The 17,197-nt window shown below is 50.9% G+C and overlaps 2 protein-coding genes across 6 annotated transcripts in view; one reads left to right on the forward strand and one right to left on the reverse strand.

Moving 5' to 3' along the window:
- The window catches only part of CFAP100 (cilia and flagella associated protein 100), a 51,358-nt gene extending 41,705 nt beyond the window's left edge, over nt 1–9,653 (forward strand). For both annotated transcript variants that reach the window (XM_086697256.1, XM_086697257.1), the window contains 4 exons: nt 6,006–6,141; nt 7,280–7,485; nt 8,441–8,534; nt 9,452–9,653. In XM_086697256.1, coding sequence (XP_086553382.1) covers nt 6,006–6,141; nt 7,280–7,485; nt 8,441–8,534; nt 9,452–9,565 — 550 coding nt within the window. In that variant the 3' untranslated portion in view covers nt 9,566–9,653. The remainder of the gene's footprint in view (nt 1–6,005; nt 6,142–7,279; nt 7,486–8,440; nt 8,535–9,451) is intronic.
- A 414-nt stretch (nt 9,654–10,067) lies between these two features.
- ZXDC (ZXD family zinc finger C) overlaps nt 10,068–17,197 on the reverse strand; it is a 38,799-nt gene continuing 31,669 nt past the window's right edge. For all 4 annotated transcript variants that reach the window (XM_086697261.1, XM_086697260.1, XM_086697259.1 and 1 more), the window contains 3 exons: nt 14,394–14,563; nt 12,944–13,045; nt 10,068–11,775 (listed from right to left, as the gene is read on the reverse strand). In XM_086697261.1, the coding sequence (XP_086553387.1) occupies nt 11,689–11,775; nt 12,944–13,045; nt 14,394–14,563 (359 nt within the window). In that variant the 3' untranslated portion in view covers nt 10,068–11,688. The remainder of the gene's footprint in view (nt 11,776–12,943; nt 13,046–14,393; nt 14,564–17,197) is intronic.

Raw genomic sequence — 17,197 nt, forward strand, 5'->3', positions numbered from 1 at the left:
CGAGATCATGATCTGAGCCAAAGTCAGATGCTTAACCGACTGAGCCACCCAGGAACCCCTATGATTTCTTCTTTGATCCACTGGTTGTTTACAAAAGTGTTCTTTAATTTCCACAACTTTGTGAAATTTTCCAGTTTTGCTTTCGTTAACAATTTCTAACTTCATCTGATTTTTAACAGAAAAGATACTTTGTATGATATCTATCTTTTTAAATCTATTGAAACTGAATTTGTGGCCCTAATATTTGGGACATCCTGAAAAATACCCCATTTGCACTTGACAGTGTATGTTGCTTTGCTGGGTAGAGTTTTCTGTGTATGTCTGTTACATCTAGTTGGTATATTGCAATGTTTAAGTCCTCTGTTCGTTATCTTCTGTCTGCTTGCTCTTCCACTATTGCAAGGGGGATATTGGTCTCCAACTATTCTAGTTCTCCCTTCTACCTGTCAGTTTTTGTTTTATATGTTTTGATAGTCTGTCATTAGGCATGTAAATGTTTATGATTGTTATATTTTCTTGATGTAGTGGACATTTATTAATATATAATGCCTTCTTTGTCTCTTTTAAACTTTTCTGGTTTAAAGTATGTCTGATATTAGTATTGCTACTCTCATTCTCTGTTTTGGTTACTATTTTCAGGGAATATCTTTTCCCGCCCTTTCTCTTTCAACTGGTTTGTGTCTTTGGAACTCAAGTGAGTCTCTTATAGACAACATATAGTTGAATCATGTGTTCTCCATTCTGCCAGTCTCAGTCTTTTGATTAGAGAGTTTAATCCATTTACATTTAAAGTAATTGATGAAATGGTGGTACTTGTGTCATTGTACCTTTTGTTTACTATATGCCTTATAGTTTTTCCCCCCATCTCCTGCAATACTGTTTTATTTGTGTTTAGTTGATTGTTTGTAGTGAAATGTTTAAATGCCTTTCTCATTTCCTTTTTATATATTCTATAGGTATTTTCTTTGTGGTTACCACAGGGATTACATTTAATAACCTAAATTTGAATTTCTACCACCATAACTTCAGTAACATACAAAACCTCTGCTCCTTTACAGTTCCATCTTCATCCTTTTTGCTGCTGAAGTCACAAACTTACATCTCTATACATCCTGTGCTCTAAAACATAAACTAAAAATTCTTTAAAATGCAAGAGTCTCTTAAATTATGTAGAAAACAAGATTCAGAGTTACACTCCAAACAGTTATAGTAATGCTACCTTTATACTAATAATTATGTTTTCTTTAAATGTATTAGTCTCTTAGATCATTTGGAAAACAAAGAGTAGAGTTTCAAACCAGTGTTAACTTATACTGGCTTCTAGGGGCCCCTGGGTTGCTCAGTCAGTTGAGCATCTGACTCTCGATTTTGGTTCAGGTCATGATTTTAAGGTTCTGGGATTGAGCCCTGTACTGGGCTCTGCACTGAGCATGGAGCCTACTTGGGATTCTCTCTCTCCCGCTGTGGCCCTCTCCCCCACCCTCTCTAAATAAGTAAGTAAATAAATAAATAAATACATAAATAAATAAAATTTATACTGGCTTTTAAAATTGCCCACATTTATGGGGCACCTGGTTCAGTTGGTTAAGTGTCTGACCTCGGCTCAGGTCATGATCTCATGGTTCATGAGTTGGAGCCCCACGTTGGTCTCTGTGCTGACAGCTTGGAGCCTGGAGCCTACTTGGATTCTGTGTCTCCCTCTCTCTCTGCCCCTCCCCTACTCACTCTCTCAAAAATAAATAACAAATTAAAATAATAATAATAATCTCGCAGTGTGGGGCTCTCTGATTTCCTCTTATTGGAGTCCCTTAGGCTTTTTCGATGTCTTTCATGTCTTTCATCCAATTTTAGAGTTTTCATCCATCATTTCTTCAAATCCTCTCCTCCCCCTTTTCTCTTCTCCTCCTGGGACGTCCATGATGCATATATTAGTTCTCTTGATGGTGTCCCACTAATTCCTTAGGCTCTGTTTGCTTTTTTCAATCTTTTTCTTCCTGTTCCCCAGCCTTGATAGTTTCCATTGTCCGATCTTCAAGATCACAGATTCTTCTCCCTGCTCAGAGCAGCCTTTGAATCCCTCTAGTGAATATTTCGTTTCAGTTACTTATCAGGTCCAGAATTTTTTTCTTTTTACGTTTCCTATCTCTTTATTGATACTTTCATTTTATTTGCACATCATCTTCTTGACTTTCTCTATATCTTCTTTTAGATCTTTGAGCATCTTTTTTTGACAGTTGTTTTGAAGTCTTTGTGGTATGTCTAACATCAGGGATTTGGGAGGAAATTTTCTGTTATTTTTTTTTTCCTCACTGAATGGGCCATACTTTTTGTTGCCTTGATTTTGTTGTTGGAACACTGAACATTTGAATCTAATAATGTGGTAACTCTGGAAATCAGATTTTCTCCTTACTCCATGGTGTACCGTTTTTGTTTATTTGAATGTTGTAGGCAGTCTCTGTGTTGAGAATCACCCTGAGGTGTAAACCTAGTCTTTTCTGAGACTTTCCCTGGGCATGCATGGTCACTGTCTAATTTTCCCCATATATGCTGTTGTTTGTACATGTCCTTGGTCTTTAATTTCTGGCTCTCCAAAGGGGAAAAGGCAAAAAAAAATAGAGGGAGGAAAAAGAGCACTGGTCCTTTAAATCCCCTGGAAGTCAAGTGGACTTGTGACAATGAGGGAATGTTAAAACAGTGGCTGCCTGCCCATTTGCCTGTACCTCTGTGGTCAGAAGCACCAATCGGGGATCAGGGCAGAGATCCCCCGTTATTTTGGAGAACAGGGCCCTTAAAAAAAGGCTCACTCTAATTCCCAAGGCTGTGCTGGACTAAAATTAACTACAATTACCGTCCAAGCCTTCCCCTGGAAGTTGCAAGCTTTAGTAGTCTCCAGAGTTCCAAAATGGCTTTATCAGATTCTGCCAGTGCGATCGCTGTCCAGTGGGGACACAGATTCCTGATGGTCCTACTCTGCCATCTTTCTCTATTTCAAAGTATTTTATTTTTGTTCTTTTTGCCGCTATTTCTGCAGGAATATGGTAACTTTCTCTTTTGAATGATCCTTATTCATATTTGGTGATGTTTGCTTTTTTTTCTTTTTTTAATACCAGTGGAGTGAACTTTCTAGCTATATGTCCCCAGGTATCTATGAAGGGATCGTCTTTCTTGCTATCTTTCAAAAAACTTTTTATAACTTCTGCAGTTCAGCCCAATACCACTAAGGAAATCTCATACAGGGGCACCTGGGTGGCTCAACCAGCTGAGCGTCTGACTCTTGATCTCGGCTCAGGTCATGATCTCACAGTTCATGAGTTTGAGCCCTACATCAGGCTCTGTGCTGACAGCACAGAGCCTGTAGGGGATCCTCTGTCTCCTCTCTCTCTGCCCCTCCCCTGCTCAGACTCTCTCTCTAAATAAACAAATTTAAAGAAGGAAAAAGAAAATCTCGTACATATAAATGTACAAAAATGGAGAGACTAGTATCATGAGTCCCCAAGGGCCCATCACCAGCTTCAATACTGATCACCTCATAGCCGATCTCCTTTTCCCTAGACCCCACTGACTTCTCCGCCTCCCATATTATTCCAAATTCCAGGCACGTATCATTTCATCTGTAAGTACTCCAGTAGATCTCCCTCAAAAGATATGGGCTCTTTATCGTAACCACAGTACCATCGTCACATCTAAAAAAAACAAAAACAAAACAGTAATCCTTAATACTGAATATCCATGATCCATAAATGGTTGGAGTTTTTAAACTGTTGGTTTGAATTAGAATCCAAATAAGATCGTACTCTGCAGTTGGTTAAATCCCTTTTGATCTATAGGTTCCCTTTCCATCTTGTCCCCCTGCAGTTCAGTTGTTGAAGAAACCAGGTCACTCTTCCAACAGTGAAGTGCTCTTTAGACTCTGGAATGGCTCCTAAAATCAGCACTTCTGACAAACACTCAAGTGACGTGCACACTGGTCTGAGGCCCGCTGCTGAGCAGTGGGTCCCTTATGCCTTTGCATTCCTGTCAGTTGGTGGGATTTCACCGAGAAAAGATTGTGACCCAACAGTTACATTTCAAGAGAACTATTTGGGAAAAGGTATCTTTTTATGCCAGTCACCCTGATAAGAAATAGAACAACAACGAAAACCCTACCACCATGTCCGCAAAGGCAAAATAGCACTGTACCAGCTGTAGGATCACACTTAGCAGTTAAGGCAATGACAGTAAAGGAAGTATTTAAGAAAAAAAAAAAAAAGGTTAAATCTGAATGCAGTCACGTGTCCTTTGGGAGGAGTACCACTGACCCCAAATGCACTCATCCCTACGATGGGCACTCTGGGTTGGAGGGAAATTGGGCCTGACACCCAGGAGGTGCTTTATGCTGTCATCCCAGGTGACCTGCATGAGCCCCACCAGCACCTGGGTGGGTGGATGGGGATGAGCTGCATGTGGTCTCTCTGGCCACCCACCAGCTGGTCCGTCTGGCCGGACCAGCTCAGCCACCCTCACACTCACAAGCTCCTGGCCTCGGCACTCAACCCCATAGCCAGGGGAGTGTAGCCTGCACCCCTGTGCTGGTGCATGTGACAGGCCGTGGGACCCGCAGCAGGCAAAGGGCCAGCAGCCCATGATGCTTTGTTTGCTTAGAGTTGAGAAAATGTCCGTGGGTCCTATCAACAAATGGGGAGACAGCCACAGAATCATCATGGGGGTGGCAGGGTCCCTCTGGGCCTCCCAGGCACTGCTGGGAGTGGCCCGGTGTCCATGTGCTCTAACTGGGACCTGCATGCAGCTGACCACAATGGGTAGACCTCTGTCAGCCAACACATGATGGTCGGTGTCTGCCATGACTGTGAAAGATCTTTACTTATTATTATTATCTCACTTAAAATTTGATTGTTGGAATTCTATTCCTAAATATATGCCCCAGAGAATTGAAAACAAGTCCTCACAAAAACGTGTGAGTGTTCACAGCAGCATAATTCCCAGGAGTCAAAAGGTAGGACCCCCCCCCCCCCCCAAATGTCTATTTCAACACAGTGTGGTCCATCCATATAGGGGACGGTCACGCAATCATAACAAAGAACAGAGTTCTGGCACACGCCACACTTTGAAAACATTCTGCTGAATGAAGGAGCCAGACACAAAGACCCCTGATGTATGGCTCCAGGTTTACGGCACATCCAGGAGAGACACACGGTGGGGGGGAGGAGGAGTGGACAACAAGGAGTGACTGCTAATGGGGACTGGGTTTCTCCGGGTGATGAAAATGTTCTAAAATGAGATGATGACGATAGTTGCAAATCTGACAACTACCGAATTGAACATTTTAAAAGAAGTGCCTGAGTGGCTCAGTCGGTTAAGCATCTGACTCTTGATTTTGGCTCAGGTAATGATCTCCTGGTTCGTGAGAGCAAGCCCCATGTCGGGCTCTGTGCTGAGCGTGGAGTCTGCTTGGGGTTCTCTCTTCTCCCTCTGTCTGTCCCTCCCCCACCTGTGCGCATGCTCTCAAAATAAGCATTTAAAAAAGACTTTTCTAGGTATGTGAATTATACCTCAATAAAGCTGTTACTTTTTTTTTGTAGTGTTGATCGTTAAAGATCTTAAATCTTTTTAATTTTTTTTTAATGTTTATTTACTTTTGAGACAGAGAGAGACAGAGACAGAGTGCGAATGGGGGAGGGGTAGAGAGAGACACACACACAGAATCTGAAAAGGCTCCAGGCTCCAGACTGTCAGCACAGAGCCCAATGGGGGGCTTGAAACCCCGAACCGTGAGATCATAACCTGAGCCAAAGTCCAGCGCATAACCAACTGAGCCCCCCGGGCACCCCTAAAGACCTTAAATCTTACCCCTGCATCTCGGCAGCATCTCTGACTCCTGGGCCACGCAGACACTTCACAGTCATGGCCCCTAAGCCCTCAGGACAGTGGCAGGGTGGTCGGGCTCTGAGAGGTGAAGTGCCCAGAGCTGCGCTGAGTGGGCGGGGCCCTGCTGGTCCCCTATCCAGGGACAGGGAAGTCAACCAGCTGAAGCAGTGGGTCAACACGCTGATGACGTCCATCGCCAAGGAAGAGGAGACAGTGGCCGAGCTGCAGCTCAAAGCTCGAGTGTTCCACTTCGGCGAGTACAAGGGCGCTCAGGAGGTAGGCCCCCGGTCAGCGGTCAGCAGTCAGCGGGTGTGGAGGGAGTGTGGGCGACCACAGGCCTGGGGCCCGGTCCCTTCAAGAGCACCCCCGGGAGCACCCAGTGCCCAGCACTCAAAGCCAGTCCTGAGACACTGCAATGTTCTGGGGCAGCCACGCCCCTCGCCACTTTCCAGGCTCTGTAGGCCTGACTGAGGGGCACCGGCTGGAGAAGGCCCTTGGTCCCCAAACTGGAGCCACCCCATGTACTTATGCCCCTTGGCTGCTCAGCTGCCCCCAGCACACCTCCTCCATTCCTTTGTCCTTCCATTCAACAAATACGTCTGCTTCTTCCACACCAAGTGTCCAGAAGGCGAGCCTGCCAGGAGGAAGAAGGCATGTCCCCAGGCCAGGCTGAAAGAGTGAGAGTCTTCTGAGGGCACAGAGGGCCAGGAATGTGCCGGGCAGTGGCACGACCTTCCTGACAGTGCAGTTGGGGTCACAGGCATGGCCCCAGCTTCCTAATTCAAATTCCTTCCTTCATTCAAATTACTGATGAGCACCTACTGTGTGCCAGCACCAGGCCAGGGAGAGGATGCCACGACAAGCTAGGCCAGTGCCACCGGCCTCCTGCCAGACAGACTCACTGGCTGCTGGCCTGAGCCTTTCTGTCGGCTGTTCCTCACTTAATCCTCATGCCCAATCCATGTGGCAGGGGATGTTACGTTTCTGAATGTCAGAGCGGGCTCAGAGGGAGGGGTTCATCTGCCCCAGGCCACACAGAAAGTAACTCACAGGACAGTGTCCAGTGGAGAGCCGAGGTCAGTCCAAGGGTGGAACAGGAAGGCTCCCTGGAGGAGGGGACTAGGCCATGTGCACAGCAAGGCCGCTGCAGTAGAGGCCGAGGCACAGGTGTGAGTCCCAGCGTGGGGGCTGGAAGCCTGGACCCGGCTGACCACAGGAGGGCAAAGGGGGTCAGGCAGCTGTGGCCTAGAAAAATCCAAGTGTCCAAGCTGTTTCTCCCAGGGATCCTGAGTGTGCCGGGCAGAGCTCAGGGAGGCCAGCTGTGTCTCAGCAAGGGGCCCTGGGTCTGGCAGGCTGTGCATTGGGGGTGCACAGAGGCCCACGCAACCCCTCTGCGGGCCTGCCTGCCTTGCAGGACAAGCTTCTGGAAAGCCTGAACCACAAGGTGCTGGACGTGTACCGGCACTGCATCGGCACCCAGCAGGAGTCCAACCTGGGCACTGTGCAGATGCTCACCATCATCGAGCACTACCTGAACGAGCTGCTCGAACACCTAGAGCATGTACCCCAGGTCAAGATCGAGCAGGCTGAGAAGGCCAAGGAGAAGGAACGCCGCATGAGGTGAGAGCCCAGGCCCCTGCCCCACCGGGCCGCCTCACGAAGTAGGGAGGGCCCTGAGGGCGAGGATGCCCTCCACACCCCTGCCCCTGCTCCGGGCTGGCCTGTCCTCTGAGAGCTCCCGAACCAGGGAGAGAGGACCCTGATGCTCTGACCTCTAAGACGAAGCCAGGGGGTCTTCCAGAGGGGGCATCAAACTCAGCCCAGTGAGGGAAGGCCCTCTCCTGGAGTGGGAGATGATGTGGACTCAGGGAGCCCAAGAGACAAAGTGAGGGTGTGGACAGCATGGCCTTGCCCTGAGGACAAGGGGCAGCATTGGCCATTTTCCCTGCTGGATCGGAGAGGGAGAGATTGGCATTGCCAGAACCCAGGGGAGGGAAGGTGCAGACTCAGGGAGAAGCTGAGGAAGGCCGGTTTAGGGGCAGAGGCAGGCAGGAACACTTAGCAGTCATGGGTAGCATGGACCCATCCTCCAGGGGGAGGCCCAGGGAGCTCCCCACAGACCCAGTGGCTCCGCTGGCCAGGGGGGCTGCCTGCTTCATTCACTCCTGTGCAGGGCCCTGAGACACGGCCACCTGCAAAGAGCTATCTGCCTCTCCCACAAGCAAAGGGGCTCTTCCTCTGTGTCCCATCCCATACCCTGGTAGAAGCAGGCACCGGGCGAAAGTCTGATGAGCAGAGAGGCACACACAGAGGTGGACCAGTGACCAGGGAGGGGGACCGAGGAACGTGGGGCTCCAAGGGGTAGGAGCCGATGGACCAGAGCTGCGACCTCCAAAAAGCAGGGGCAGCAGCCAACCTGGCCTGGCAGGGAAGGGTGAAGAGGAGTAGGGAGTTCTCTCAGAGGGAGGGCCATGGCCTGACTGAAGGCTGCATCAAGGAGCTAGGAAGGGAAGCTGGCAGCCTTCCCAGGCTCCTCCCGTCTTTTGATGTGTCCTGTGCTGCCCCCCATACCCAGACTCCGAGAAGAGAAGGTGCTGATGCAGAAGCAGCTGCAGGAGGAGCGTCTGCAGCGGGCCCAGGCTCGGGCCCAGGCGGAGATCAAGAAGAAGGTGGGCATGATGGCCCTGGGGAGTCACTGCTGGGGAAGGGGCCCCACTGGCAGGCATGGTTGAGGCCGGGAGGGGCTGAGGGCCTGGCTCGCACCGTTTGCAGAAGCTACTGCTGAGACCCCGGGGGAAAGACGGAGCCATCAGAGCAAGGCGGGGGTAGAGCAGGGTCTCCTGGTCCTGGCCCACCGATCCCACTACCCCTCAGGGCTGCCCTCCACCCCCGGACCCGCTTCCTCTGCGAGTCCTCCCCTGGGGCTGCCTGCCCTCTTGCACACGCACTCCTGGTGACTGGCCTGGCTGTGCCCTCCCGGCTCAGCCCCCACAGGGTCCCACCGTACCACCTACACTCCAGCACGACCCCATCACTGCAGCTCATCCTCTGTCACTAGGGGTTCCCCGGCCACCCCACAGGGAACAGGTTCTGGCCCTAGCAGCAGGAGGTGTGCTCCCTCAAGCAGGCCCAGGCCTGAATACAGCCCCCAACAGACAGATGAGGCCGAAGGGCCACTCTCTGAAAGGTAGCACTCTCCACGCTGTCACGTGGGAATGGCAGACACTGGGGTGGGGGGTCTCCTCCTGAATCCCCAGTGCAAAGGAAGTAGGTTCCCTCTGTTCAGCCAGGCATTCCCAATCCGTTTTGAGGTACATCCCTGCACATACACACACACACACACATCTAGGGGCCGGCACCCCAGGGAACAGGCTTCATAAACGCGGGCTGGACTCACTCCCGGGGCACTGAAGGGCAGCTCCGGCCCAGAGCCCACAGGCTGAGCAGAGGCTTGGACCTCCACGGCGTCCCCCGGCCTCAGCTCCGCAGCCTCGAGAGGCATGCTGCCCGGTGTCTGGGTGTCTAGGCGGCACCTTCCGGCGCAGCGAGGCCGCGGAGCGCAGGCTCACGGGGTCTTACTCTGCAGAGAGGCAGGAGGCTGGTGTGTCGCTCCCAGCTCCCAGTCCTGAAAATAAAGGTGGAGCCTGAGCACGTGCTGATGGACAAGGACAAGGAGGAGCAGCTGCTGTTCTTCACCTAGCCCTCTGGCGCTGGCCGGCCCCTCTGCCCACAGCACGGCAACGGCAGCAGCAGGCAGCCCGGGCAGGGCAGGGCAGGGCAGTCGGCTGGACGCGACTGGCGCAGGATTGCCGTGCCCCCGCCCCTACCCCCCCCCCCCCCCCACCGTGGCCTCCCGCTGTGTTCCCTTACCTGTGTGAAATAAACTCTCCCTCTCTGGTGTCTTGATGGCCTGTGGCAGGAGGCAGGTTGCTTTCTACCTCCATGCCCTGCCCTTTAATCCCTGACGCCTGAACAAAGGCTCGAGGGAAGGAGCCCCTGCTGCCCTCATCCGAGGTGGCTGCTTTGAGAAACAAGGGCCAGTTCCACACAGAGGTGTGATGGGGGACTAGCCCCAATGCAGGGACAAGAAAAGGAGGCAGCGGGCTGAGCAGACAAAAGGGTTATTACTCCTGACTGAAGGAAAAACAGGACCTCGACGCTATGCACACAGTTCTGTGAATGAAGCCAGGGGACAGCTCCAGTGCGTGATTATACAAAAACTTTTATTCATTTGTACTAGAAATTGGGCCCGTTGCCACCAGGGAACCTAGTGCCCAGAAAACTGATGGCCAGTACCAATCACTTCACAGTGGTGGACATTCACAGGGGGGACGTTCCGGGGAAAGGCCCAGCAACACACCCCTGAGAGAACATTCCTGTGGCCCGCCCCCTCCTCCCATCAGAAGGACAGCACAGTGTGACCAATAGGCCACTTTGCCCCCATGGCCACCCTGGCAGGCGGGGCTGGCTCCTCGTAGAGAGAAGGGGCTTCTGGGCGACCTGAAGGCCAAGGTGCCAGATGGACACAAAACTTTAGTCTGTGCCGCAGCACAGAGTTCTGTGGGTAAAGACCATTCATACATGGGGCCCAAGTTCCTTTGGAGGGAGCAGCAGCCTGGACAGACAGCACCTCAGAGCAGGACAGAGAGAGGACTCATAATCAAATGCTGGGGTGATTCTCAAAAGCCCAAGTCCAGAAACTCAAGTAATGAAGAAACACAAAACAGAGTTTGGACAATTCCAAGTCCAACAACCCAAACAGCATCTGAACAAACATGCACTTCCAAAGGCACAAGGCAGAAAACCAGCATTTCTGAGTGACCCTGTGTCCAGTCCCGCTAACAAACAAATAAATATGTGCAAGGTTATCAGCTCGCCTTCTCCGGCCAGACAGACCGTACTCCGTAGAAACGTACGGTGACACAGTAGATGCACATGTGCGGCCTCAGCAACAAACACACACGCCACTGTCCCTGTCCTACATGTGACGTGTAGGACTCAGGACATGACTTTAGAAGCTGCGGACGAATTATCGTTAAACATTAATAGCCAAATCCAGAGTTCGGAAAAATTACTTTTGAAGTTTTAACTCTAACATTCCCGAATCGGGAGCTTCAAATCTGCTCTATGCAGAGGCCTCACTAACAGGACCCCAGGTGCTCCACTTCACCCCCATCATTTTCTTCTCATGCCAGCCACCCGCCTGGTCCTGCCAAAACGTGGATCTGAATTTGGCTTCGCTGGGAAAACAGGGCCGCTTCTGCCCCAGAGGGTGACAAAACCAACCCAACTACAAACACCCAAGGGGGTGGGAAACAGCCTGTTAGCTGAGAAAGGGAAAACGGTTTCTAGGTCTGTCTCAGGCCAAATGCTAAAACACAGAAGCTGAAAGACCCCACTTAGATTTACTACGGATACAGTCGTACTTGACTAGGGAATCTGTACCCCACCCGACTGCCTGCAGAAGTCTATTTTCTTAATGCAGCAGGTGCTCCACAGTTTAGATCAAATTGGACAAAGGCTGTCCGTGCACAGCCAAGTACAGAAAAGGCATGTGCTTTTGCCCCTGAAGGCAATCCTTGCCTCACGAAGCACTTTGCTCAGATAAGGCAATTTCAGCTAATACAGCCCCAAACCGGTTCCTGATAAAATGTAAGGAAGATATTTTTGAGAAATGTGCCCAAAAGTCTCCAAAGCACTCGGCTAGCCTCCTGAGCAGAAACCACGTGGGGGCTCACTCAGGCCTGCAAGAGCACGTAATGGGAGTCCTGGGGGACACGGACCGGAGGCATCACCCTCGGGTCCCCAGGCAGAGGGCTGCTGTCACTGTAGGTCCTGCAGATTGATGGTGCTCCCTGCACACTGCACATCCTCAGGCTCGGCGTCCCCTCCAGCTGCAGGAAGCACCTCCTGAAAAAACCAAGCAGAGCAGTGAGGGACGGGGCAGGGCTGGGGGCGGGGGGAGGTGCGGGACCACCTCCCGGACGCAGCCCTGCAGCCACACACAACCAGCAGCATAACCCACGGGCTGGCCGGTAGGGCACCTCTCCCTGTTCTCGAGTCTTGCTTCCCCCTTATTATATATTCTTCGAAGAAAGGAATTTTAGCATAAACAAAAAAGGAAAAGTGAACTTAATAATACTGTGTTGCAGGTTTGCTCATAAATGTGACTGTCCTTGTTTATCTCATAGCCCTTTTCCCCATTTTGTATGTGGGTCGCACCCTTCCTAGTTCCCAACTGCCCCCATGCATCATCACTGGCCGCCCAGGACTCTGGCCTCCCGGCCACACCATCACCCACCTAACCCACCCCCTCCTGCCTGAAGAATATTCCCACAGCATTAGATTCAAGGCGATGGTGAACATCTTCTGGCTAGTTATTTGTACACTACCAGGCTTCTTTAAGAACCAGCTGATGAGTGGGAATACCAGACAGAATGGAGTTGACATCTGTGAGGTTTTCTGAATATAAGTTCCCAAACTACGTTCCAAGGACAGTCTGGGGCCCCACCGCTCCTCTGTATACCAGCACTTGACTCAATAGTTATTTTTGGTATTGAGGAAAATGCTCAACAGCCCAATTTGAATACAAGAAAACTAAAATTACTGTGTATGTGGATTTTAAAAACATGTATTTAAACTGAATTGTTAGAAGTTCGATTAGCTACATACTCTCACTATTGTATAGCCAAATCTAAATTACCTATTGCCGCCTATACCCACTGGCTTATCCACTTACTTAAGCAAACTAATTTTTCTGGGTCTATTTTCCCACAGGTTAAAAACTGGCCAGGCTGTTTCCCAGAAAAAGTGACTAGAATTTCTAAATATAAAATACTTGAGGAGTATATTCAATTTCACATACAAGTAGGAGCTACAATGGTGAACAAATCTGATCTTTCTTACCAGCCTTTTATTTCTTGGTCATTCACCCATCTTTGCAGAAAGCCGCAAAAGATCCTGGCAATGAACCCAATGGGTCTCCATTCAACGCCTACCTCAGTAAAACAAGCCTCAGAAAGCCAGAAGCGTCTGACAGTCTTACTAACAAAGCCAAAGAGTTGTAAGGCATCCACACCTGGAGGACATAGACAGGCAAATCGACAGCCAACAGGGGGTGGAAGGCGGAAGGCTGCGGGCTGAGAACCAATGGTGAGACGGCTTCACCTGAGGGGTCGTCCTGGGGAGGCAACAGCACGTGTTTCATTTACCAGCCATGGCAACATTCCTCGCCTTGGCCTGAGGAGTCCCCGTCAATGTGCTACACCCACCCACCCCGGATTCCAGGCAGGGCAACACGGGGAGCCACGTGAGGCTTGAGGACCCAGCGGTAACTGGAACTGGGCAGGGGGCTGCCTGCCCTTCCTCCTGGTCCTCAGCCTCTCATCTTGCTCCCAGCTGGAGACCCATACCACCTGCCATCTGGCTGTCCCCCGCTCCCAGGCCCTTTCCCTGGAGCTCCCCCCAACTCAATACTGCCCCTCAGTCTAGGCTGTTCCTCAACTCTGGCGGAGGCTCCCAGCCCCTCCAGCTCTCCAGTGGCCACCTCACCCTACACAGGAAGGCCCCCCTCTGCCCCAGCCCACCGTCGAGAAGGGATAAGAGGGCACAGGTCTCCTGCAAGGGGGAGGCTCCTAGGCCCCTAATCATGCAAGTAAGAAAAGGGACACTGGCTACCATTTCAGCTTCATTGGCATGCCTGGCCCACAGCCCCGCCACTCAACTCCTGGTGCCGGTGCCACTGTCAACACCATCATCCCCACTTCTTAGACAATAAAACTGAGGCCCGGCGTACATAAGTAGCTTGCCCCAGACAACACTAGCTGGAGAGGGAAAGGCAGAGAATCAAAAGTGAGTTTTCTCCACCTCAAAGCTCACACCTTCTATCGGGTGTCTCTTGAACAGCAGCTCCTCCCTTTGCAACGAGCGCCTTTTCTGCAACGGTGCCAGCTTTCCCGGGGGAAAGCACCTTAAACATAAAGGCTACGTCCTCCGTTGCACTGAGCACCCCCCACATACAGGGGCGCCAAGCTGCCTGAGGAAGCCCCTTCCGCCCCCCCACTGAGAAGACAAGTGAGGTCTGGGGAAGGGCAGGCAGGGGTGGGTGAGGAGTCAGGCACCACAAGGCGTCCTCTGGCCAGCCTCGGGCAGCCCTTACGGCTGCTAGGAGGCCTCAGGCAGGAGTGGGGCACGGCACCCCCACTTCACAGAACTCCAAGTGAGGTGTGGCACGCAGACTGCACGGGGGCAGTTTAGACACTGAAGCGTCGATCCTCGTAAGGATGAAAGCTTGGACAAGTACAGAGAGACAGGACAGGAGGACAGGAGGAGCTGGGGTGACGGAGCGATCATCCAGTGCTTGGGATGGTTAGAAGTCGAGAGGCGGTTAGAAGTCTCTCAGTTCCTGAGAGGAAGGAGCACTGGACAGCTGCAGGCCCAGGGAGATGCAGCCTGAAGCCTGGCCCCCGGCTGCCACCCGGCCAGCGTCCTCCTGGCGACCAGTGTCCTCCTGGCTCGCTGGGTCTTACCTGCAATAACTGGACCTGAACACACGGCATCCCGGCTGCTGGAGTGGGTCCTGGCAGACCTCCACCGGGTACCACAAGGTTCCCACACAACCAACCAGTCTGGCTTGCATGCAAGTGAGTAGGACTGACTTTGCCACCTTTCGTCTTCCTCTGAGCAGACCCCGAGGCTCCTGAAATGAAACAGACCAGCCACATGCAATATACAGTGTGACTGCGAAGGCCCCTGCCCTCACGGGGGCCCCACTCTGGGGCCACACGGTCCTGTTGTCGAGGTGCACAGTTCTGCAGGCTTAACACGAGTCAACAGGGAGAGTCGGCGGGGTTAAGAGACGAAAAGAGCCGAGATTACGATCAGAAAGTTTAGCAAACTTACACACGTCTCCTGGACGTGCAGCAATCAGACCCCAAGTGCCCATTTCTTGGGGGGGGCGGTGCGGAGGCTCCTCTTTACCCTGCAACCCCAACACTGCAGGCACACAGGAGACCCGACACCGTGGCGCACAACCACTGCGTGGAGCAGCAAGAGCACAGAAGCGGAGAAGGGAAGAAAGTGGCCATCACACCCCACCCTCGGGCACCACGGCACGTGCCCAATCGCTGCCAAGTCCTACAAGCTGTTTTCTGTCTGGCTTCCTCTGCGAGTCATCGCCTTACTGATTTCATAAAAACACGCTTTTCAAAATACTTAAGTACAAAGAAGAAACGATCTGGACGCCCAGAAAGGGGTTTTCTAAAACCCATGTGGCTTGTGAGCAGCAGGGAAACCCCAGAGACCAGCAGCCTGGATTCAAATCCTGGCTCCACCAAAGACTCTGGTACCTGACTTTGGACAAGAAACCTAAGCTCCGGCCTCAGTGTTCCCTACCTGTGACATGGGAACAATACTCCTTAGTTTGGGAGTTTTGGGAGGATTAAATAAGTATGTGATACGAGTTGAGAACAGTGCCTGGGTCACGGTAAGTGGCAAGGAATTTTAGGTGCTGTTGATTGCTGTGTACAGACAGCCCTGGACACGTGTACATGAATGGCTTCAGAAAGACAGTTTTACAATGAGTATCGCACAACTTCATGTTAGTAAAAGCATTTGCTTCTGTTGAATTTAATAAAATGAAAAGGAACAAGTGAAACTGAACAAGTGAAACCGAAGGACTTGCTGAACGTCCAGAAAGCATTTCCTCATGAAAATTTCTAATGACCTAATGGAAAAAGAGGAAAAACATGAGAGGCTGCATTCTTCCTTTAGGTCTCGTACTCTGAGTTTCCATTTTAAACGGGAACGGTCAACTCTGGCACACAAGACGGGCCACCCCCGTTGGCAGCGAGTTTTCCTTTCACCTTGATGCCAAAACCAGCCTAGAGGGCCCAACTCTGGAGCTGCGCTATGTGCTACCTGTGTGCACCCCACCGCTGCCTGCCTGATCCTGCCCATCACCCTCTCGGTGTTTCCTGCACACCCAGCGCACCGGACTGGCAGGAAACTCCAGGATGATGTCTCCTTAACCCTCAGCACTTGACAGACTCAGCTCAGGGGCGGGGGGGTGCTGTAGGCCGCAGTCTGTTTCCGCCCACGGCGTGCTCTTTCCCTCCTGGGTGTCTGAGGGATTCATCTTTGTGGCAAGTCTCGGTTTTCCCCGGGGGCACCTTTAGTGCCCCCCTTCACTGCAGGGAATCGCAGTTCCATTACAGCCCTGAGTACTTCCTTCTCGTTTCCGTCTGCCAGGTTCTCTGCCTCAGGGAACCCAATCCCTCCTGCTGGATTAGCTCTGGCTGTTCTCCATGCTCCTCCTAACTGCTCTGCGTGCTTTCAGACAGCAGAGCAAGGCTGGGACAAGGGTGAGGAAGCAAGGCGAGGTGCTAAGGCGCGGGATCCACTCGCTCTTCTTTAACAGTAAAGAAATTCCATGTCACTTCTTATTCTCCCTGAACATGCTTGATATTCCACTCCACTCTGGAATTTTACCTGATGCACTGTTCTGCTTTGAAGTCTTCAATGACCCTAGCATATCTCCCTGAGATAAAAAATATGTACATAAATTAAAATTTTAGGGGCACCTGGCTGGCTCAGTTGGTTGAGAGTCCGACTCTTGATTTTGGCTCAGGTCAGAATCCCAGGGTCATGGGATCAAGCCCTGCATTGTTGGGTTCTGCACTGAGCATGGAGCCTGCTTGAGCTTCTCTGTCTCTCTCTCTCTCTCTCTCCCTCTGCCCCTCTCCCTGCTCACACTCTCTTTCTCAAAACTAAACTAACTAAATTAAATTAAATTAATTTTAGGGGTGCCTGGGTGGCTCAGTAGGTTGAGTGTCTGACTCTCGATTTAGACTCAGGTCATGATCCCATGGTTCATAAGTTCAAGTCTCGTGTCAGGTTCTGCACTGTTAGTGCCTGGGATTCTCTCTCTCTTTCTCTGCCCCTCCCCTGCTCGTGTGCATTCTCTCTCTCTCTCTCTCTCTCAAAATAAATGAATAAACTTTAAAAAGATAAAATTTTAGTTTAAAAACGTATTTCAATATACTTTCTAGTATCTGAAAACCTGCATCACCATTGCAATTAGTAACGCAAACCCAACCAAAATAACAGAACATACTAGAAACTCTGATAATTATGAAATGTTAAAAATAAAATTGTACTGATGTATGGAGAACAGCGTGACGGCCTGTTTTCCAGGAGGCTCATGTGGCTGTGTGTAAGTATTACTCATTGCTAGACTCAAACAGGGTCAACATACATTTTTGCCAATTAAAAAAATATTACAGATAAATGCTTGTGTGCTTTAAATGTAATTTCATCACAATTATAGCACCCT

The sequence above is a fragment of the Puma concolor genome, chromosome A2 (genome assembly GCF_028749965.1).
Source record: "Puma concolor isolate L17-30 chromosome A2, mPumCon1.1.hap2, whole genome shotgun sequence".
Lineage (NCBI taxonomy): Eukaryota > Metazoa > Chordata > Mammalia > Carnivora > Felidae > Puma > Puma concolor.